Below are 25,111 nucleotides of genomic sequence, written 5' to 3'. Positions count from 1 at the left end.
TAACACCATACTTCTTAGAAATAAGAGATAAGTACAGTGTGTATGGTTTCTAATATTCTGTCTGGGGGAGAGGCAGACCTTTATTACTATGGGAAAACTGAAACACCAACTTCTGCTAACATAATCACCCACATGGACCCACCATAGAGGATGCCTATTTAAACCTGTTCACCCACTTGAATGTGAGTAGGTAAGAATATGCTTTCCTTTACCTCTACAGAGAAGATTTCAGCCAACTCCCTAGAGAAGGTCTGAGGCAGAGTCACTAACAACTGATGCATGTTATCAAAGGCGCTTTTCCTTCAAAGTCAGACTCTGAATGGTAAGTCTTCTCTAACTCTTCACGGCATGTGATTAATGAGCAGACATAATTAACTGCAGTTAGAAAAAGACAGTTAGAAAAAATTTGCACCATCTATGAATCATCCATGGCCTTCCACCTGTCCGTGGTCCAGCTTGTCACTGGCATGGATCCTGAGACAGGACAGCAGAGTCCTGGGAGGGATGGCTATATGAAATGACTAAAGGAGGATGAGACCTTTTCTGCGAATTTTAGTTTCAGAGAAGCTACAGTGCTTGCTAAAACTACAAAAATTAAAGTCCACAGTATAGGGTGAGTTCAATTAGGCATATGAAATGCAAATGAGTCTCCGTTCCATTTTGCAGTATATGATATTAATTCGCCGGCCGCAGCAGCAGGCATCCAGTGCTGGCAATTTCAATAAAACTGGATATTAAGTTTCGCTTTCAAAGTGAAGAAAAATACGTATTATGATTTTGCTAGCAGCTTCTCTAATGCTTGATTCATATGCAGATGAATCAAATTCACATAATGCTGGAAACCTTTTTTTGGTCCAAATATAAATTTTGACGGTTTGAGTGAAGGAAAGGCCTAAAACGTTTTTTATGAATTTAACTGTATATTTATTTTTGAAAAATTAGGATAGTTATTTAAAACATCTGTAGTCTACTCCTAACTTCTTACTGTGTATGTTGAAATCAAAGTTCTATGATGACTGGGTATAAAGCAGGCAATTAGACAAATGTTTAAAGTCTATGAGCTCTAAGGGCACCTGGGTGGCTCAGTTGGTTAAGTGGCTGACTTCAGCTCAGGTCACGATCTCATGGTCTGTGGGTTCGAGCCCCTGTCAGGCTCTGTGCTGACAGCTCAGAGCCTGGAGCTGCTAAGGATTCTGTCTCCCTCTTGCTTTCTGCCCCTTCTCCGCTCACACTCTTTCTTTCTCTGTCTCAAAAATGAATAAACATTAAAAAAATTGTTAAGTCTATGAGTTCTAACCAGTTATATATGGGATATCCAATTAAATATGCTAAGTTTGGCATTAATAATTAACGTGGCTGCTGAAAGTTTAGCATTAACGAAAAACTTACAGAATTCAATCAAAGCCACACAAATGAGAAAAAGTGAAGAGGATATACGCCAGAAAAACGAGAGGCAAGAAAAAGAATATTAGACTGATCAGTTAATTAGAGCTCCTAAGACAACTATTTCTTTACCTCCCAAGACGACAGACGGGTTAACATACCACTCAATTGCTTATTTCTCTTGTCAAGTTTCAAAAACAAATAAAAATTGTGCATATTCTGATCACTCTTGAGACAGATCTCCTTTGATGCTTCATAAAGCAAACAGAAGAAACGACAAAAAAGGCAAATATATAAGCTAATTTTTACTTGCTACATTAAGACATTACAAGCTGCTTGAAAGATAATAGTTCAATGTAATGGAGTAATCATTTCAGCAATTCTAATTTATCTTAATATTTAAAATGTATATGAAATTAACCACCAGCTGCTATTTCCTTATAGTATTTGTATTTGTAAAACAAACGTGACTGTCACTTTGAATTTATTGGGTACGAACATCTCCATGTTGAGAAATGTTAAATACAAGCAGATAGTCAAATAGAAAAAGTGAGGGAAATACATAAAATGAAACCTTAATTTCAAAAATATAACTACTCTAAAAATGTATATCTAAGAGATAATCAGACTGTTAGTCTTTTGCTATCTTAAAATATTTAATCAAATTAGAAGATGTTCTGGCTCCCCTGGAAAGGAAAATAGCTTCTCTGATTTGTGGGAGTCTCTATCCTCATGGGGGAAAAACGAGCATCCTTCTGTGGATACCGATGGATGTGCTATCAAGACCGTGAACTCAGCGCTTGAACAGACACTAACTAGGCTCTTTTTCTAACGGTTAGAATGCTTTGACAGAAACACTCCTAAAACTAAAAAGTTACTTGGGTGGAAACTTCAAATATTCATTTTGTACTAAAAAACACCATTCAGCAAGTTAAAAAGTTACCAAGGAGTACAAAAATTAATTCTGAAAGGCTCAATGGAAACTCCGTTGTCCACAAATAGATGTCCTGGAAGCAATTTGGATTTTTATACGGCTATGTTAAGTAAGCCTTGCCTGTAAAGTTTTGGGGACAAAATCATCTTAATTTTTTTTTAATTTAGGCAGAGCTGACACATAATGTGACATTAGTTTTAGGGGTACAAACACAGTGATTCGTATACTTTTGGGTGCTTGATTGGTCAACTGTTTCCTTGCTAGAACAAGCCCATAATATGAAAAATTCCCTGTTCTGTCTCCAGGTATTTCCTAAGGCACCTGGTAGAGGGTTGGCCACCAATTCAGATGAAAAATCTCCATATGCCACCTCCATTTCTATAAATAAGTATTTGCACCTGCCATCTCCAAACGAAATCTGCATGCCAAGTACTTTCCAAAGAACATAACCTTCAACTGGCCAATGCCTACTTAAATTTGAGCTATCATTTTACAAAACTATATGCTAGAGAAGATTTTCTCTTATCCCTGGGCGTTACCAGTTCTCAACTCCGGCTGCTTAGTGACACTATTTGTACCAGTGCTTCTCAACCCTATGTGCACACTGTTAGTTCCTGAGAGGTGCTTAAAATGCTCCTTCCTGGACTCACCCCCAACCAACCAAAAGATGAGTGTGGGCCTATAGCCTGAGTCTTTTCATGCACTTCCTAGGGGTTCTTTATGTGCACAGACAGTTGAGTGGCACTATGACATAGAAGAGTGCAGCCAGAGAGGAACATCTGGGTGGCTCAGTTAAGCTTCTGACTCTTGATTTTGACTCAGGTCACAATCTCATGATTTGTGACATCGAGCCCCACAGAGGGTTCCATGCTGACAGCATGCAGCAAGTTTGGGATTCTCTCTCCCTTCCTCCCTATCAAAACAAATAAACGTAAAAAGAAAGTGCCTCCAGAGATTACTGTAGGAAGATGCAAATTATGGCATAAAATATTATGAAATGCATAAAATAGCATTAGCTTAAATAACATTTGGTTCCTGCCTTAAGCCATGAAATTAAATGGGCCCATATTCATACCAAGATTTGTAAAATACTGCCAAATTTCCTCATCTTATCAGGTGTACTGTTTAATGATTTAGAATATAGGCTTTGGGATCAGAAAACCCAAGTTCAAATACTGACTCTTGCACTTGCTGAGAGGTCTTAATCAGATTCTCACTTTCTGTCTCAACATGGGATGAGACTACCATCCTCAAAGAGGATTAAATGCGGCAAAGAGTCTGATTTCGTTCTCTTGCATTCAAGTTTCATCTATGTTGTTGCATGAATTAATAGTTTCTTTTTACCACTGAATAGCATTTCATTTTATGGATGTCCCACAGTTTATGAATCAGTTCCTCCATTGAAAGACATGTTAATGCTTCCAGTTTTTAGTGACTAGGAATAAAGCTGTTATCAACATTCACGTACAGATACTAAGTAATAAACCTCAGGTAAATACCTAAGAGGGCAACCTCTGGGTAATATGGCATGTCTAGATTTCACTTAAAAACAAAAACAAAAACACTGGCAAATTGCATTCCCAAAGCTGTACAATTTTGCATTTCTACCCAGCAGAGATCAAGTTTGTTGTTTTATATCCTTGTCAGCACTTGTTATTGTCAGCTTTCTTGTACGTTAGCCATTTTACCAACTGTACAGTGGTGGGGTCTCCTTGTGGTATCTATCTATTTTAGGGACTGTGCTGCTCATCTTTAAATTCAACCCAATTTTGCTACACAAAATTTTAATTAGAAAACTTCACTTTAAAACTAGGATCTCCAGGTATCGATTTGTAAAAATTTACACTGTAAATGTCAGATCATGTAAGGCTTTTTCCTTCAAATTAAAAAAAAAAAAAAATAAAGAAAAAACCCAACTGTTTCTGCTTCCCAATATAAAAGTAGATAGCTATACCAGCAAACATTACTAGTAGCTCTACCAGCCAGAGATGATCACCAGTTTTTTTTATTATTATTATTTTAGAGAGTAAGAGAGAGTGTGATGGGGAGATGGGGCAAGGGCGAGGAAGAATCTTATGCAGGCTCCACACTCAGCACACAATCCCAACATGGGGCTTGATCCATCAACCCTGGGATCGTGACCTGAGCTGAAATCGAGTCGGACACTCAACCGACTGAGCCACCCAGGTGCCCTGATCACCGCCAGTTTCTTCTAATCGTGCATGCGTATGTACATGGACTCAGACTACAATACATCTGAAGACCCCAAGTTTAAAGCAGAAATGAATCGGATATGTTTGAGGAAAGGAAGAAAACCAAGTCTGAAGGAAAGAGGACAGTAAGCAAGATGGCTCTAACAGGAGACTTAAAGGTCAGTTCATGTAGATCAGGGTTCTTCAACGTTGGGGTGTCTTGAAATTACCAGGAGGCCCGGTTAAAACACTGCGGCACACCACCTTCAGAGTTTTTGGTCCAGCAGATCTAGTGCAAGGCCTGAGAATCTGCATTTCTAACTCTTCCAGGTGCTGATATCGCTGATCCGGGGTCCCATCTTGAGAACCATTCTTGGACATGCTACACCATGATGAGGACTCTGATTTTTAATAAAAATTTTTTATGCTTATTTTTGAGAGAGAGCGAGAGCAGGGGAGGGGCAGAGAGAGAGGGAGACACAGAATCTGGAGCAAGCTCCAGGCTCTGCACTGTCAGCACAGAGCCCTATGTGGGGCTCGAACCCATGAGCTGTGAGATCATGACCTGAGTCAAAGTCGGACACTTAACTGACCGAGACACCCAGGCTCCCCGAGGAGTCTGATTTTTGTTCCAAATAAATGAGAAGATACTCGAAGATTTTTAGGGCAGAATGATGTGATTTGTTTAGAATTTTAAATAGATCATAGTGGCTGAGGTGTGAAAGCTAGATCAGAGGGGACAACATGATAAATGGGAAAGTAGTAAGGAGACTATTAGCAGCAAGGAAGGATGGTGTCCTGAATTAGGGTAGAGGAGAAATTAAGATGTGGACGTATTCAGAATAAATTTAGGGAAAGCTGCCAGAACTTGCAAATAGATGGAGTATTAAGGTGATGGAAGGAGAAACAAAGTATATGTCATGTCACGGACTTAAAAACTACCTCTATGGGAAACTTTATGGGGGTTGCTAATCATAAGTTCTATTTCAGAAATACCTAGTTCGAGATAACTGTTAAATGCAACTTAGAAATACTAAGTATGTGGATTGGATATACAAATCTGAAGCTCCGAGAAAGAAAAATTTTAACTTGGAAGTTATTGCCACATAAATGATATTTATAATCATGGAACCTACTCAGATCATTAGGGTAGTTCAATGGATCCTTAATGGATCCTTAAGGGTGATTTTGCACACCTCCCAGGGTGCAATGTCTGGACACATTTTTGACCATCTTGACTTAAGGCTGGGTGCAGTACTGGCATCTGACCAGAGGCCAGGGATGCTGCTAAATATAAAGTGTACAGAAAGGATTCTAACAACAAAGCACTTTCCTGCTCAAAATATCAATAGTGCTGAGGTTGAGAAACCCTTGTATGGAAAGAAAACCTGTCTTGTATGAAGAGGGCAAAGGAGCATGAGGCCTTTCTCAGATATACTAATAACTGGGAAGCATATCACTTCCATACCCAATTTAAAACCTGCTTAGGAGGGCACCTGCTGGGATGAGCACTGGGTGTTGTATGGAAACCAATTTGACAATAAATTTCATATATTGAAAAAAAATAACTCCAATAATACTTTTTTATTATTAAATAAATAAATAAATAAATAAATAAATAATATCTAAAGAATTACCTTATAGCATTAGACTTAAAATGGCTGCTATTTGAGTGTGGAAAATAGTCATAAGGAAATAGGGTAAAATTAATAATAGTTTAAATGAAAAACCTGATTTATAAATCCATCGGATCATACGGAGTCTCCAAAGGTCTTCTATAAGATTATGCTACCTGTACATGTACCTTTGCTGAATGAGTTAAGCGCACAAATATGTAAGCACATGAATGAATGAATGGTACGGCCTAGCTCTTAGGTCTTAACAAATACACCTAACAAGGAAACAGAAGAGGAAACCTGGAATATGAATATAGATTCTCAATTTCTGGAGTGTGGGTAGAGATTCACAAAATCCCTAGAAATGGGAAACTCTAATCAGGTAAAGGAGACACAAGAGGATACAGATTTGAAATGAATCAAAAGCCCAACTTTGGGGAAAAAAATTTTCAATATACCCAATGATCCTAGTATCCTTCAACATCCACCATCACATAAGCTGTCTGTCCATCATTACCAGAAATTTTCAGGTAAGATTTCTGAAGGCTTTAATCTCTGAAAATACCTATGAGTTCAGTCTTCAGGTCTGGGTAAGAGAGATCCACATTAGAGAAGGTAACTTTATAGCCTACTCATTGTAGCACATGTACTTTATAAATGGGACTGCAGATAATCTTTCACACAGAGAGGTGTTAAGATCACAAATCCACCCTCATTTTAATGCACTGCCAGCAAGAGCTGAGTATAGTGGAAAGACCCTGGAATTGCGGATAAATATATTCTAGGTATGAAGTGAGTACAGGAAAAAAAAAAATCCAGAGTTAAAAGATACGTGAAAAAGACCTACTCACAGGGAAAACACGAGAGATTGAGACAGAAATACCTTTAGATATTCTATAATTAGTCTAATCATAATGAACCTGAACAGATGGACTTTAAATATCAAGATGCTTCTTTCAACCCATAGACGGAAATGTTTAAATGACAATTACCTTTCACCCAAAAGAACAAGTTGCCCTGTGCCATAAACACCCAATGACCAATGCATGTGTAAGCAAAACGGGTCCCTGACTATGATCTTACATACAACCTTTATATACCCAAAGCCTATCACAGTATTTTCTATGTTATTGACAGTTGCCTTTAATAGATTAGAGCTATTAATCCGGGACAATGGAAAATTACAAGTAAGTTATTTTATTTAGGTTTTCAACAGTAAGTTCACACACTACATATTGGTCCACCTTAACTGTAAAGCACACAAAGTAACAATTGTGTGACCTCAAGCACACAGGACTGACCACAACTCACCCTTCCCAGTTCTTTATCTTCAAGGGCCAGGACCCCAGTGCTTTCCGTGAAGAGTTTTACTTTGACCACAGGCCGAGGATGGGTGGTGGTGAAATCACCTTGAGTTCCCCATCTGCAATTAAGGAACAAAGATTTTCTTTAAAATGCAGCATTAATTTTTTTTTTCCCCGACAGATGTATCTCCTTAGAAGGCCCATTAAGCAATGCAGAATCTTTTGTGCTCAATGAGATTTTTAGCTTTGCTTTTGTTTCTGACAGATGGCAGAGTCAAGGAGGAAAAATAACAGTAAGTTTTATAGCTTATCAGCTTATAATAATTCCAAAGCTGTTCCAAAAGTTAGCACATTAGAGTATATAACAGAGTGTGCAATAAGAATTTAGGTTAAGGTAAAGCATTATATACGGAGCTACTAAACTCTACTATTTTATTAATTCAAATACAAATTATAACCCAATTTTTACAGATGCCTGGAGGATATTGCTAAAAGTTTCTTTATATTAGAGGTAGTTTCACAGAAAACTATTTTTGGCATGCTAAAAACTTTATCCCATAACTTCTTGGGAAGTCTTTACTAGATATTTTGTACTTTAAAAAGTGGAGGTAATTATCTCACATCTATTACTTTATGATTTTTAAAAGCTCCTGTCAAAAGGAAATAAATAAGCACTATAAAAATAGGAGTATTTTACAGTTAATTTCCCAATACACTCTCCTAGGAATGCAGTAAGTCTGTCGACATCTGGCTTTTCAAATCATCATAACAAAATAACATTTTTCTTGGCTTATCTTTTAATTAATAGCATCTCAGCTTTACCACACACCAGTTCATCCTAGTGTGCTTACAAACTCAACTGGCATACACCTGATATTAAAAAATCTTATCACTGTTTCTCATAACGCTAGGATCACAGGCATGAAATGCAGCACAGCATCAAGAAAATGCCATTGAGAAAAACACACTAAAGTGAGATTTAACACAATAAGGATTCCTGCTACAAAGAAATCACCATGTTAAAAATATTAATTTTCTCCTCTTATTTTAAAAAAATGAATTTACCATTTTCAAGGCATTATCTAAACTTTATTTTATAAACCATATTCAGAAAGCTTGGGAAATAAAAAAAAATGGAGGAAGTCTGATAAAAACTGAATAACTGATGTCTTCCTTCCCTACCACAACAGTGATAACACTGTAATATGTGTACAGTAAAGCAGAGGCCATTTCAGTGGCCGAAGAAACTAGTATGTAGCTATAATTTGTCCTCCTGAAATTAAAGTCGTATGTCAGAGGGAAAAGAGACATTCAGTTAGAATGGAAAAGCAGCTTAATTTTTATTTTAGACTTCTAGAAAGGGGTTAGCAAAGAATCTTTTTTGCCGTTTCATAGAATTAAGATGGTCTGAGATAAAGTAGAGCTAAATAAATAAAACTAAAAGTAAAAACAGATTCAGAACCAAAATAAGGGAGTAGAGAAAAATTCTCAATTTAGTGCGTAGGATCTTAAGACTTGAATAGTCAAGGCTATCCAGATGACAACTCTAGAGTAAATTCCCACGACATACTAGCCTTTACTTCGTGTCATGGGTTCAATTTGGGAAACTAAACCCTTTGAGACATTTCCTTACAAGTGAAATCAAAGATCTGTAGTAACCATGTAGACACAGCCTAACAGTTTTACATAGAATCTGCTCATCTTTTAAACTAATTCTCTTCATAAAAATGCCTTTGTTATTTTCTTCCCTCTAATGTCAAAAGCCTTTGCAAGTGCTTACACTGTTTTCTATGATGGTATGTAACCCCCCATCTACTGCAATTCTCCAAAGCGAAAAGTACTGATGACCACATTAACCATCACTGGGAGACTGTGAATTACATCTCTGACTCCCATCTCTCTGCCACTTTACATGAAGGAAAATGCACGCTCTCTTGGGCAGCACACATACCGAAACTGGAATGATACAGAGAAGAACAGCATGGCCCCTTTGCAAGGATGATACACCACAGGAAATGCACTGCCATTTCCACTGCTAGAGTAAGACAAACCACAATGCATATGTAAAGAACTGTGCTCACTCATGATCCCATGAACCTCCACAAAATTGCCTTGTACCTCAGATCCTTCATAAACAGAGATCTTCAACAACTCTTCATTGATGGGGTTCAGGACAGGCCACTCCAATATACGCCATGTTGGCATATTACCTTGAATTAAAGTTACTGAAGAAACAGGAGGTGCAACAAGGAAACTAAGACTCTTCCTTTGTCCCCCTAAAAGCAGGAAATAAATCTCCTACATGAAAGGTACCCTCCCCTACCCCCCAAACAGGAAGGCAGAAGACATCCTTATTACCAGAGACAGGAAATTTAGGGCCAAGGAAATTACATGAACAAACCTCATTACTTCTTTACTAACTTACTATCTCCAAAGCCCAAACTTCTTTTGACTTCAGTTCTTCACAAATTTATTGTTTGTCTAAGAGATCTAAAAGCTGCCTGCTTTGGTCACTTTGAGTTTCCTATTTCATATATGTACAAATTAAATTTTTCTATTTTTTTAATGTTACTTTGACAGTGGGGGAGGGGCAAAGGAAGAGAGAGAGAGAAAGAGAGAGAGGAGGAGAGAGGGAGGGAAGGAAAGACAGAGAGACAGACAGACAGACAATAAATATCCCAAGCAGACTCCATGCCCAGCACAGAGTCTGACTTGGGGCTTGATCCCATGACCGTAAGATCAAAACCTGAGCCAAAACCATGAGTCAGACACTTAATTGGCCGAGTCACCCAGGCACCCCAGTTTTTGTTTTTCTTATGTCAATTATTAGACCAAAGAACCTACCAGAAAGGAAAAGTATCCCACCCCTATATCTTCAGTCTTTATTCAGTAGACCTCTCTCATCTAATAAAAACAGTTTATTGTGTAAATTAGACATTAAGTATCTAAAGATGAGATGCAGTTTAAAGAACAAAAAAATCAGCATTCCCACTACCCCAGGTTACAATGGAGAATATACTGGTACATCAGGAAAGTCCTCTTTGTGCCCTGCCCTGATCACATCTTCCTCTCATCCCAACCCCACACCATAAGATTAGCTAGGATTCTGGGTTCTGTATTAGTAATTGTCTCGGCTTTCTTTTTAAAGGGAGGATCTTTAGCATTTTACCTCTAGAGGTGATCATTGCTCCAGGTGTCCTGTAATTGGTCTTTAATGGGTAAAGAAAATAATCTTCTTTTCCTAGTTCATTATATACCCACAAATAAATCGGAATATAGGTCTTTCATACTCATATATCAGATATGGGATATACATCATGGTATATTACCTATGTCCTAGATTTTATATATATCCTCCTATGGATTTTTTTGAAGTTTATTTATTTTGGGAATGAGCAAGGGAGGGGCAGAGAGAGAGAGGAGGACAGAGGATCTGAAGCAGGTTCTATGCTGACACCAGAGAGCGCAATGTGGGGCTCAAATTCACGAACTGTGAAATCATGACCTGAGCCAAAGTCAGAGGCTTAACTGAGCCATCCGGGTAAAGAAATATATATATATGTGTATGAAAGACCTATATTCCGATTTATTTGTGGGTATATAATGAACTAGGAAAAGAAGATTATTTTCTTTACCCATTAAATATCCAGGTAAAGATATATATATATATATATATATATATATATATATATATATATATCAATCATATATATATATACACACACACTATATACCTATCATAAATCTAGACCACAGATCTTACCTATCTGTAATCCAGAAATGAATGTTCTATTAAACTTTTTCCTGTACCTCCTGAGATGGTAATTACAGTGGTTTATATGGATTTTTTTTTTTTTTTTTTTTTTTTTTTGCTTTTCAGAGATAAACCTAATTTCCTATCTTAAAAAAAAACACACACACACACATTTAGGATGCTGTAGTTTAGCTGTATAATTTTCATCAATGAAACCAGCCTGTAGATTTACATTCTTGTATTTTCCTGTTTTTCTTACGCTAGTGTTACTGAAGCAGTTGAACACTGCCACATTTTTATTATCTGGAAGAGTTTGCAATAAATGAGAATTATCTGTTCTTGGAATTTATCCATTAAGATGTTTGGGTGCAGTGTTTCTTCATGGTAATGAAGCATTTGATGCTGATTCTGTTTCTTCACAGGTTATAGTTATAAAACTATTCCAGTTTTCTATTTAAGCCACTTTGATATATTACTAGAAAAAGTTATTTCATCCACATGAAAGTATTTGCATGAGGGCACCTAGGTGGCTCAGTTGCTTAAGCAGCCAACTTGATTTCGGCTCAGATCATGATCTCACAGTTGTGGGATCAAGCCCCAAGTCAGGGTCTGTGCTGGGCAGGGAATCTACTTGGGATTCTCTCTCTCTCTCTCTCTCTCTCTCTCTCTCTCACTGACCCTCCACCATGCATGCTCTAACCCCCCTTCTCAAAATAAATTTAAAATTCCTCTTATCTTTTGCATCTATGGCATCTGTAGTTAAGTATCTTTCCTCATTCCTCATCTTCTTTTTTTCCCCACTTTTAACTTTGACATAAGTTTGTCTTATTATTCTCTTCAAATTACTATTGCTGGACTTTGATGATCTCCTCCACTGCACGCTTGTTTTCTATTTCATTAAATTCCTCTTTTTTATTTTATCTTAATTTATCGGTGTTAAAAATGTAGAACTGTAGAATTAACTTGAATGCATGGCTCATTAATTTCAAGCCTTTATTTTGTTCTAAGCATTCAAGCTTAGCATTGTAAGCATTTCAGGCTATACATTTCCCTTAACCACCTTAAGTACAGCATCCCCCAAACTGACATTATTTTTGTTATTATTTGGCTCTTTTCAGGTGTGTTCTAGAATTTGTAAATGCAGTTTTCCTTTTCCTAGATAAGCCCTATGCTTATTGCATTAGGTTAGCAAGGGATAATATAACTTACAGGATACTAATCTTCTGAAATAATTGAAACTAGCTTTTATATATTCCAAAATATGTAGGTAGGGGTGTGTGTGTTTAACTCTTCCATGAGTACTTGGAAATGCAAAGTATTTTCCACTGTGGGTACAATGTTGTATATGTGGACATTAGATCATGCTTGTTAACTGTGAAAATCTATTTTATCATTACTGATTATTTGGTGTTCTTTATATAGCAAGGTAGAAGTATTATCCTCTCCCATCAACCTAGGGATTTTGACAATTTCCCTTTATCTTTTTGTCAACTTTTGGTATCCTATTCGGTGATGTAAAAGATTTAATAGTAACCCTGGCCTTTTAATATGAAGTGTTTATCTTTTATAATTTGAAGGCCATGAATACTTTTCTACCATTATACTTGTGTAAAATTAGTGAACACTATGCCAGGAATGGTAATAAGTACAACACATGCTTAGAGAAGTCACATGAGGAACCTAATCAACACATGGCAAGTATAGATAGTAATTTATTAGAAAACAAAGAGCTAAGTTTTATAGGAAGCCACTAGTAATCCAGAACTTGGAACAATGCAGGATCTCCATTCTCAAAACCTATGCCAATGAGGGCAGGAAACAGGAATATCACAAGCCCTGGTAAAGCAATCTGCAAGAATGTTATCTACCTAACAAGGTCTGGGACCACCTGAGTCAAGGGCATGGAACATTAATGGTCAGCTCCTGTGAAATGAGAGAGCATTAAATAACATGCTTTCAGGCAGAGATAAGCAAAGGCACAAGGGGACTGGCGGATCCTAACTTCAACAGCCAGAGGACTAAGCTTTTATGATATTCAACAAAAATGTGCAAATATAAAGGGGTGCCTAAGTATACAGTAGCACTTAATAGCCCTCATAAATCCCAAATTCCAGAATACAAACAAACTAGCACCCCTTTGATAATTTTTTTAATGTTTATTTTTGAGAGAGAGACATAGCACGAGCGGGGTATGGGCAGAGGGAGCCAACCCAAAGCAGGCTCCAGGCTCCCAGCTGCCAGCAGAGAGGCTGACACGGGATTCAAACTCACCAACAGCGAGATCGTGACCTGAGCCAAAGTCAAATGCTCAACCGACTGAACCACCCAGGTGACCTGAGAATTTCTAAGAACTAACGTTAAAAGATATATACAGTTAGAAAATGCTTATGAATTCTACAATAAATGAATTAAAAACCAAAGTCCTCCTTCCTATACCCAACCTCCCAAAAGGGCAGGGGAAGGAAGGAAGATAATAGGTGAATATTTTCAACATTCACCAAGATGTTTCCTTGTTTTTTACTTAACTGGCATGTTTAAATACTTCCAGGAATTAATACCAGTTATTATCTTCCTACTATTTTCTCTGTATTCTGTGATAAAATAATACGTTTCCCTTGCTGTCAATTTGCTTTGACTCAAAATACATTGCCTTTTTCCACTTCTATGCATGTATTATTTATGAGGATTCAGACTTCCAGTGTAAATCTTCAAAAGAATAAAATATCTACAAAGCACCTGTACGGGGACAGCAGGACTTCCTGGCTAAGCAAACACAGGGCAGCTAACATACCAACTGAAGGAACTGATATTAATTATGTATTTGCTACTAAATTAAGTATCCTGGAAATTCACATGATGAGCCAAAATACATGTACATGTCTATTCATCTAGTAAAACTATTTCTAGGAATCTTCCCTAACAAAATAATCATGAGTACTGAAAAGACTAGCAGCAGAAACATATTCACTACAGCACCATGTATAACAGCAAAAGTAAGCATCTCAAATATCTAATATTTAAGGAAAATTATGTAAGTTAGTGGCACACAATGGAATATTTTGCAGCTACTTAAAATGATGGCTATGAAGGTGATATGGGGTGATATGAAGGTGATATGGTAATGTGGAAACGAAAACAATCTGGACCTCTTATTCTCTCAAAAACCATACTGAGTACTTCATATGTGCCAGACAATACTCTTAGTGTCAACCAAAGTCTCCACTCTCTTGGAACTGATACTCTAATAGATTATAGATAACAAATAATTTGATTGTATACTGTAATATATACATAACATAGAACACCTTGCCCTGTGTTCTTAACAGCTGGATACTTCTCATGCGTCTTACAGCATCGGGAGAACTAGGTTTAAAATGGGACCTAAAAGGATTCTCAAAAAGTATTAGCGTATTTGTTTCAAAGTACGTTGAAAGTCATCAACACTGCAACAGTTATCAAAAATCATTCAAATCCCTTAATTCAAAATTCTTCTTGTGAACATATAATGCATACATGATGATAAAAGATAAAACTAAAAAGAAGACTCAATCCACGTTCCTTATCTATGACCAGCACTGATGAATAGGGTGTATGTAATTTGAAAAATTATTTCATCTACCCATGCCTCCATCCTTTTATCCATCCAGCTGTGGAGCTGGCATTGGGAAACGGTAGGCATTTAAAAAAAAAAAAAATTAAGAAAACAGATCCTGTCCCTAGATGAGCTCAGACTGGTAGGGGAAAAAGACCTATAAACTCATAAATATAAATAATAAACCCAATTACACAGAATTGAACAAGCTTTCTAAACAGCACTTTTAAAAATTTCTTCTGAGATCAGGCACTTTCTCTTTATAGTCATCTAAATTTCTTTTATGACTTTCTTTTTTATTATCATTGTCCATTTATCTATTACATTAGGCTTTCTATCTAGGAGGCTTTCTTTTGATTTTAAAAAACTAACATAAAGAAAGGCATTTACTGTTTCTGATATATATGGCAAATTTGCCACAGCTGGTGATTTTCTATTTAACTCTTTCCAGGGTTTTTTTTTTTAAATGTATACTTTTAAAATATTAGACAGTCAAGTTCTAGCAATGTGATTTATAGTACTGGATTTTGACATCCTAAAGAGTCTTCACTTAACCAAGGATGATATAAATATTAACCTTTATTTCTTCCACGTTTCCACTATTTAAACCTTCAAGTTGTCTAAAATTTAACAGTGATATTAAATGGTATTTTCCCTTAATTTCTCATCTATCCAATCTCACTTAGTTTAGAAATCAAATATACTTGTGGTATTATTATATCAACTGGGGTTTGATTTTGAACTTTGTCTTCAAGATAGACCTCCTGAGCTGGGCTATACTGTTTGAACTGTTGTGGCTTTATGAGATATTAGAATACCAGTTAGTACAAGAAGGAACTAGATATTTCCAACTTACTACATTTCTATTCAATAAAAAGAGAGTTCTCTCCATTTATTAAGATCTATTCTAATTTTTTTTGTAAAGTCTTAAACTTTTTCCTTCTTCCATGCAGGTAAGTCCTACACATTCTGTGTTAAAATTATTGCATGGTTTTTTAATTTTTCTTTTATGTTTATTTACTTTGTGAGAGGGAGTGGGGGAGGAGCAAACAGAGAGGGAGTGAGAGAGAATCCCAGGCAGGCTCTGCAACTGCTGGCACAGAGCCTGATGTGGGGCTCGAGCCAACGAACCGTGAGCTCATGACATGAGCTGAAACCAAGCATCGGATACCTAACCGACTGAGCCACCCAGGGACCCCACTTTCATAGTATTTTATATTTTGGAATTCTAAGGAAACTGTGTCCTTTATGTTATCTGACAATTGCTGGTATACAAGAACGTTATGAACTCTTTTTATAAGTAACAGTTTTGCCTCACTTCCAATCCAGTGAAACCTTAAATGTTTTCATGACCAAATTACCATTAATCCTATTACAAAAACTGAGTTACTAAAATAATCGATTAACAATGACCTATAATTACAAAAACATCACTAATTTTCTAGCAGAAAACATGAAATCAGTATCTAACTAAAGGGGAAGAAGTTAAAGTCTTTTTTTTTTAAGTTTATTTATTTTTTATTTATTTTGAGAGACAGCACATGTGCATGCACAAGGTACAGGTAGAGAGAAGAGATAGAGAATCCCGAGCAGGCTCTGCTCGGTCACTGCAGAGCCTAATGCAGGGTTTGAAGCCGTGATCTGTGAGATCATGACCTAGGCCGAAATCAACAGTCAGATTCTTAACTGACTGAACCACCCAGGCGCCCTGAAGTGAAAGTCTTTTAAAAATCATGCATAATCCTGGGGTGCCTGGGTGGCTCAGTCGGTTAAGCATCCAACTTCAGCTCAGGTTATGATCTCACACTCCATGAGTTCGAGCCCTGCGTCAGGCTCTGTGCTGACAGCTCAGAGCCTGGAGCCTGCTTCGGATTCTGTGTCTGCCTCTCTCTCTGCCCCTCCCCCGCTCATGCTGTCTCAGAAATAAAAACATTAAATTTTTTTTTAATTATGCATAATCCTTAAAATAACTGCAGCATGAAAAATATTAACAATCCAACTATAGATTTTAATTTTCATAACTTAGGCATTGTAAGATTAAAATGTCATGTTTATCCAAGATTACTTGTCTCAATCAAATTTAGGTTCATAACTTAAATATCCAAACATCAGATATTTGGTAGATATTGATTTAAACATTCACTTATGAAACAGAAAATCTTCCCAAGTTTTCTGCAATCAATTTCATATGGGTTTGAGGTCACTTTCTGTTGTCATGTAGGACATTTGCCCCCACAACTCCTACAGGATTGGATTCACCTAATAATAAACAGGATCACTTGGAGTTATTTTTAATATTCTTATTTGGTGACAACATAGATGAACACTCTTCACAAGTCTAAGAGCCACCAAGAGGGAATAGTGATGCTTGGGAATGGGATACAGGGAGTCGGTCAGAAAGCCCTAAACGTGTGTATCCTCAGGGCTGTCAGACGAAACCATCCGCAGCTGTTTGCCGTCCTGGGGTCAGGAGGCCAGGGAAACTTGCCTGGTTGACTCAGGGCACAGAGCTGTGTCCCTACTCATGCAGGGACATGCGGGTGAGCTTTAGTTTGCTTTACTTACATAAAAAAAGCTATATCTGCACCTCTGTGGGTATCTTTCTGTCAGTCAGTGTCCTGCTCACAATGACCACAGCAATACAGTCAAACTCTTCTGAAACAGATGTATATGTAAAACAGGTACATTAATAGGGCTTGTACAATATACAAAGTAAAGGCAGGACCTCACTATGATGAATATACCTCTTTTTAAGTGAAGAATTTAAAACTGAGGAGTTTAAAAAGAATCACTAAGAGCCTACTATATAAAGATTAAATAGAACACTGAAGGCATTTTAATAGTATTAAGCACTGAACAAATTCTTTTTTTTTAAATTTTTTTTAATGTTTATTTTTGAGACAGAGAGAGACAGAGCATGAGCAGGGGAGGGGCAGAGAGAGAGGGAGACACAGAATCTGAAACAGGCTCCAGGCTCTGAGCTATCAGCACAGAGCCTGACGCGGGGCTCGAGTTCACGAACTGTGAGATCATGACCTGAGCCGAAGTCGGACGCTTAACCGACTGAGCCACCCAGGCGCCCCCTGAACAAATTCTTTTAAATACAGCATTTCTGATTATTAAGAGCAATTAAGACAGTTTCATGGAAAGCTCTAAGCAGAAGACACTTTTGGAAGGGCAGCTTTTGATATTTAAAAAGTTCAGCATTTCTACGTCATTTCCCAGGGCCCAAATGTATCAGTGTTATTACTGATGGACATAAGCCCAAGAAAAAGGGAAGAAGTGAAGGTAACTACATTGTCACAGAAATGTGGATGGCTGGTGTCATCCTTTTCCATTATCAAAGTATATGTAAGAGATGAAGGGACTTATCTGAAAACCCCAAGAGTGATTCCAAATAAGTTGCTGAAAATTCATGTCTGGACTTTGGCAAAAAGGCTGCAAATAAAGACACAGATTTGAGAATTCTTAACACAGAGGTGGATAGTAGAAACTCTAAGAATGAACAAAACCTATGAAGGGGTGTTCATTAAAAACTCCATGATGGTAGGAGTTGGTATCTTACAAATCCAGGCCTACATATGTTTCTATATCCGTGTATGTGTGTGCCTAAACACGTTTATTGTCTTTCAATAAGTGGGATATTCAAATTGCTCTATAACTTGTGCTTTTATGTAACACTACATATTGAACATCTTCACCTATGAGTACATGGATTTTACACAATATTTTAAGACTCTAACACATTCCTCTTGTATAGTTGTACCATATTCACTCTTCTGACAGACTGTAGCATTCTTTCCAATTTCAACTATTCTAGAAATGTTGCAAAGACATCCTCATATATATTTAATTATTTTTACAGAAATACTGAAAAGAAGACCAAGGACAGACTTCTAAGACAGCCCAAGATTTTAAACTAATCTTAAATACAAAAGATTACGCTAATTTAAAAAGTCGATTCATAAGAGATGTACCTATGTAAATAAAATTGAGCACAAAAGCCACATTATCCCAAAAGCCAAAATTTCAAAATAATTCAATGTAAAACAAAATCCAAGTTTGCTAGGATTTCAAAATTTCATTGTAAACATCCTTTCCCTTCAATTTTAATAATCTGTAGTAGAGATTAAATTTCTTACTTTAAAAATATATTGGGTATATTATTAAAAACATTTCCTATGCATTTAATTAAGTTGGGTGATCAATAGTGTTTATAAAAACTGTTTTACTTATTATCATTACTGTGGTTGACACACTTTAAATTTCAATTTCATATCAAATGTGAACCACACACAGGTTAGCAATACCTCCAAGGCAATATAGCTACGCCAACTAATGAAATCATGGCATGACCTTCTGGGTCAAGAAGATAACATTTACCATTACACTGGCATTTAAGACAAAATATTCTATCCTTTCAACAAAACCAAAGGAATTGTTCTGTACAGCTATACAAAGATAACCACCTCGATGAAATTAGCAACACAAATATAACATTGTTCTAAATAGTTTCATATAAAGATGTGTGAGGGGAGGGAAAAGATCAAAAATATAAAATGGGGCACATGGGTGGCTCTGTCAGTTAAGCATCTGACTTTGGCACACCAGGTCATGATCTCATGGCTGTGAGTTTGAGCCCCACATCGTGCTCTGTGCTGACAGCTCAGAGCCTGGAGCCTGCTTCACATTCTGTGTATCTCTCTCTCTCTTTCTGCCCCTCCCTGGCTCACGCTCTGTCTCTCTCTCTCCTTCAAAAATAAATAAACATTAAAAAAAAAGGAGGGGAGGGGAGGGAAGGGAAGGAAAAAACTTCAGAACCAGTACCAGGGCCCTTGCCCACAGCAGAGTACGGTCATGGAGAGACAGGGCTCCACAGTGCAGACCCCAGAGACCATTTCTGGGCTCAAAGACAAATTCCCACACACAAAGGGAGTCCGAGCAATCAACTTGCCTCTAATCTTATACTACGTCCCTCCTCAAACTGTGGAGGTGCAAATGAAGGCAATTCACATTAACACCCATAATGGCACAGCACGTAGGACCCAAATGTCATACGGACAGTGCACATCAAATGCTAACTGTTGTTATTAGCAGCCATAGTAGACTATTCTAGTTTAACCGCACAAGCAAAATGATACCTACTTGAAGACAATGGATGGCCTGGAACATTAAAGTTTTAATCAACTTTATAAAACAGCAACACTAAAACCCAGGCACTAGAAGAAACTACAAAGAGAGAGACCTCCACTGACAGCAAAACAGGACAAAAAAGAGAGAGAGGGGAAGAGAGAGAGGGTGGTAAGAAGGGCAGAGATGGAGAAAAGAAGGGACGATTAACACAGGACCAACCTGGGATAAAGAGTTATAAACTGAGTTACTTTCAATCTTGATGTATTTTGCACATGATCTTTAATCTTTCTTTAAAAAAATATTTAGTCTAAAATGCTAACATGATGCAAATTTTAAGAGAAGGGCTAGAAAATACCCTTTAAGGTGACTAAGCTTTATCACTCAAAGCTTCTGGGATGATCTTTCAAAAACACTACATTAAAACTTTTCATTATGATGAAAAGACAATACAAAGTTCTCTTTTCAACACGGCAAAGAAGAAATCCTGCGATGAAGGCAGAAAAATATTTGGGGATAGCTTGGGGTGGGTAATGATCACTGTTATAATGAGAAAAATCCCAGGGACTTCACCCTTCATTCTCTCTTAATGTGTCTGGAAATTTCCATTTCCCTTCAAAGAGACAGCTCCCATTTTGCTGCTCTAAAGATTGCTAAAGCCTCAAGAATAACAGAGTAAAATTATCCTCTAAAGTCCGTATTTCATTTATGAAGTATTCATGCCATTAAACCTCCATATCCAGAGTAATCATATTATACTTATACCATTTTCTTCTGGGAAAGTCTAGCAAGCATGTTAGCACAAAACCAGGTTTCAGAAAAAATAGAAGATATAATCCCTCACAAGCATTTTCCTTTCTCTTCCTCATAGCAGGGTAGTTCAAAGACATTAGCTTGAAGCATCTAATTTTAAAGAGAACCATTTGTTATATCTTGCATTACAATTTTACCTGGTCAAGGCAGTACAAAAAAGTGTAACTTTTTATCAGAAACCAAGATTTTTCAAGAACCTATGTATAGGAATACAAGCAAAATAACTGATCAGGTACATTAATTTAACTTTAATGCATAATGTGTTATACAACAAACCTCTAGAAAGATTTCAAAATAATAAAATGCAATGGTGTAGCAATGAGCACAACTCTACTGCACAAGCCAATAATTAATCACTACACATACTTATTAACGTATGTTCACACTTGGGTAATACCCTTAACTTTGAAGTAATGTGAGAACATCAGCCTGGTTTGCTCCTGTGTTGTTTGTTTGTTTTTGACACAAAAATGTGAATGTGCTACATGAACTAGAAAAAAAGAAAACCTTTCAACTGTGAATCAATGCATTATCCCTCAAAGATAAAATGCTATAGAAATGTAAAATACAAACTATTGTAATCATCATTAATCAATAGAGCATATTGTTACTAGTAAACTGGAGTATCTGTTACTAGTCCTTGTTTTACCAGATCCATTCCAGTAATTCATCTCTAATTTGACAGAACCTCAAAGGGGGCGGTGGGATGCTCTTGGAGGCCAGACATATGGGTGTGAAAATGCTCTGCTCTCTATTTTCTTAATTTGAACACCTTGGAATTGCCCAAGTCCTACAATGTCAGTGCTTCTATTCTTAAGGTTTCCATTTAAAAGCAAATGCTCCTGCAATGTTTCCAGCTTCTCCAAAGATAAAAGACTTCTTGGTCCTTAGAGCAGTAACATGGGGGCTTTAAAGAGAGAATACCAGACTGAAGTATCTACCCAGGTTTACTTCATTTCTCCTAGGAATGGTCCTCCTGGGGAGCTCCCTGCAGATAAAACTTTGTTTCTCTTTCCTAAATGACAGTTTCTTTGGGTGAAATAAAGACTTTTCAACTGCACAGGAGGAATCTGGGAGGAAAGAAGTTTCTGAATTATACAAATATCTGGAGATTTCCAGAGGGTAGAATTACTTGAGACCATTCCTGAGGGGGTTGAGAAGATTGTAAAAAGCATGAGGTGCTCAAAAAAGGCACAGTGCGGGGAGGAGACACAACCAGACAGTCCAGCCAGCAAAACAAGGGGACAGCTGAAACCAGCCCCTGGAGCATCAGGGGAGCACACAGTACAGAGGAGACCATGTTACGAGCAGCCTCAGGATAAATCTGCTCAAGTAATCCCCACAAACTAAGTAATCACTGGGGCATTTGCTGCTCCTGGTTCCTAGGAGACCTATCCCCATATTATTCAGAAGACGAAATCCCCACTTGCAGATTTCTGATGGCCAGTGACTAATTTTGAGATAACCTTGGGACATAAATACAACACAGACATGCTTTTAAAGCTTAAAGACATTTACAGTGATATTTTGAGGAAAAAAATCTTGGTACTCATGAGGTAACAGAAGCCCTGTTAGGGTTAAGGAAACTTGAAATAACAGCACTTACTGTAATTCTTGTCCTCACTTCCTCACTCGTGTAATCTCTGAAATGATATGTAATAAGTACTCTGTATGTGCCCGTCATGCGGATGAATGTGAAAAATACAAAGATGAAGGAAAACAGATTCCAGCCCCTAAGGACTTGTACTTGGAGGAAACTGAGAAGCAGGAAAGGTAATAAATATGAAAGTGCTGTGGAAAGCTGAAGAGTGACCTTCATTTTAATACTGGAGACTACCTGCATTACTTTTCTACCTTCATGATTTGTCTTAGCAACTACAGCTACATCTCTCACTGCAGCCACCATTACGGCCCAGGAAATAACCGGCATACATCACATGCTCAGGAGAGGAGACTGTGTACGGAGAGCATGGACTTTGGAATCTAAGAGGACTGGATTTGAATACTGGTTGCTCTGCCTGATAGCAGAGTTAACTTAGGCATGCTATGGAATATTTTTTAAGGATCCATTCTCTTATCTAGAAAATAGGAATAGTAATAAGTCCCACCTGACATAAGTATTCAGAAGAGTGAAATCAATAAGAAAATATCAGAATGCTTGGAAAATTAGAAGGCATAAAAAAATAAATGCTTCTTGTCTTTTCACTTGGGCACCCCATTTTCCTGATGTCAGGGCAGGGGTCCAATGAGCAATTCCTGATTGCTTTCCCATTCCATCTTCTCTAAAGGGGAAGAAGCCCTCTGAGTGATCCTACAGTCTCTTTTCTGTGGAAAGCAGCGGCAACTATCAAGTACGGTAGAAGACAGGTCCTGAAACACACCAGGTTTTAGTTGTATTACTGGGAATACAGCTTGTGTTGATAGCGGACTTTTAGGAATTCCCTCACTCTTAAACTAGCTCCAGCAAACATGGCAAGTACATGTTTTGGCTTTAATGTAGTCTTTAATCAGCTCATGTAAGGCACTGCTATTTTCACATTGTCATGGTACTCCAATCTTAAGGTAGGAAGAAGCATTTTGGAAAATGACGTGTCAAATATATTTGGAATTCCTAAAATATTTAATAACATCTTCACAGGTCTTTTTTGGAAGAAATTCTGAAACCCAAGAATTAAAAATTCCACTCCTTAATAGTATTTTGTAGTGGTACAAAGCTGGTGCTGATCTTGGTCAGTCTAAGAACTTCGTAGCTCAGGTGGGGCTTTAGTCGGTCTGTGGGTGGAAAGTCTAGAGGTGAATTTAAGCTCTTTTAAGACTTAAATTCATCAGGACACCTGGATGACTCAGTCCACTAAGCGTCTGAGTCTTGATTTCGGCTCAGGTCATGATCTCAAAGGTTCATAGGTTTCAGCCCTGCATCGGATTCCACACTGGCAATGTGAAGCCTGCTTGGGATTCCCTCCCACTACCGTCTGCCCCTTCCCACACATGTCCAAAATAAATAAATTAAGAAAAAAAAAAGATTCAAGACTACCTGGCAGGTCTCTTCTCCCCCTTTTGGTTTGGTACTCACAGAGGGAGACGCTTGAGTTTTCTTATTTTTGTTTTTTTGTTTTTTCCTTTCCTAACTATGTCCTTGAGCTACCATGGTTACCAACAGTCTTATTTTTAGAAGGTGGAGATAATAAAAAAAAAATGCAAAGAATGGCTACATAGATGAGCTAAAATGATCAGAGTCGAGAAACAGGCCTAATCAAATAGGAGGGATGTGGTGTTACACACAGAGCACTACACAGCATGGAAAGAACAGATAATAACACAGACTGAGCATAATCCCAAAACATCAGCTAAGAATGGAAAAATCAGAAAATGATAATCCAGGATAAAGAACACAGGCGAAGATGGTAAAGGTTACCAGAGAAGCAAGCTTTGATCTAGCCACAGCACTGGAGTAACTGATCATGAACCATTAACCATAGCCTTCTGCTATGATGACAGGAAAAAACAAAACACAAAAACAACAACAAAAAACTGTTGTTTTACACATGAGCTATTTTTACAAATGGTTCTTTCCCACCAAAGTCCAGAGTATGAAACTAATTCCCTTTTCTCTGGAAAGATTCAGCAGTTCTGAGAAGCATTAAGAAGGTCAAGGTTTAGAAATGAAAACAAAACCTCTTAAGTATACTCAGGTTTCTACCATAGAAGATGGGAGGAGACAAGGTAAAATTAACATTCTTAACCATAGCTCCCAACGCTGAGCATACCTGGTTATTCCTCAGCCTCATCTGAACCATTCTAACCCGCATTTGTGCCCATCCAGAAGGCTCTTGCCATAGGGCAGGACACTTGCCTGTTCCTTCAGGAGTAGTTCTGCTTCCTCATTGCTCCATTCCATTGTCTGGTAACTACTATGTGTCTTTCTGTTGAAAGACCAAGGGTTGCTTGCTCAGAAAGACTTCCTTAACCATCGCCACCTGCTCCACTGTGCAGTCCTCCAAATAAGTTCCATTGTGTCATATTTGCATAGGATTATATTCCTTTCCTTCAAAGCACTTACTCAGTTTGTAATTATATGATCCTAGGTGCCGAGCTGTTAATGCCTAGCTCCCCTGCTTTAGACAACAAATGCCATTTGCTACAGCCACGTCTGATTTTAGTCATCATTTCAACCCCAGTACCTGTGCAGCACTTAGCACAGAGCAGAGCTCAAAATTATTTGTTGATTTAATAAAGGACACTATATACTTTATTCTGGACAATCCTCAAAGGACTATGAGGAGAGCCACAGTATTTGGATGACCAAGTTTTCTTTCTTTTTTTTTTATGTTGCGCGCGCGCACGAGAGAGAGAGAGAGAGAGAGAGAGAGAGAGAGAGAGAGAGAGAGAGAGA

At 37.6% G+C, this 25,111-nt stretch overlaps 1 protein-coding gene and 1 non-coding gene across 18 annotated transcripts in view; one reads left to right on the top strand and one right to left on the bottom strand.

The window, feature by feature from the left end:
• The window catches only part of CADPS2 (calcium dependent secretion activator 2), a 555,001-nt gene that overhangs the window by 266,323 nt on the left and 263,567 nt on the right, over positions 1-25,111 (bottom strand). For all 17 annotated transcript variants that reach the window (XM_040472104.1, XM_040472105.1, XM_040472110.1 and 14 more), the window contains one exon: positions 7,437-7,548. In XM_040472104.1, coding sequence (XP_040328038.1) covers positions 7,437-7,548 — 112 coding nt within the window. The remainder of the gene's footprint in view (positions 1-7,436; positions 7,549-25,111) is intronic.
• LOC121028997 (U6 spliceosomal RNA) lies at positions 9,358-9,459 on the top strand. The gene has a single exon (XR_005789525.1). It is a non-coding gene; the product is annotated as a U6 spliceosomal RNA (small nuclear RNA).

The sequence above is a fragment of the Herpailurus yagouaroundi genome, unplaced genomic scaffold, assembly GCF_014898765.1.
Source record: "Herpailurus yagouaroundi ecotype Mexico unplaced genomic scaffold, PumYag 100, whole genome shotgun sequence".
Taxonomy (NCBI): Eukaryota; Metazoa; Chordata; class Mammalia; order Carnivora; family Felidae; genus Herpailurus; species Herpailurus yagouaroundi.
Note: the sequence above shows the minus strand (reverse complement) of the source record. Positions and strands in the feature narration are given on the sequence as shown.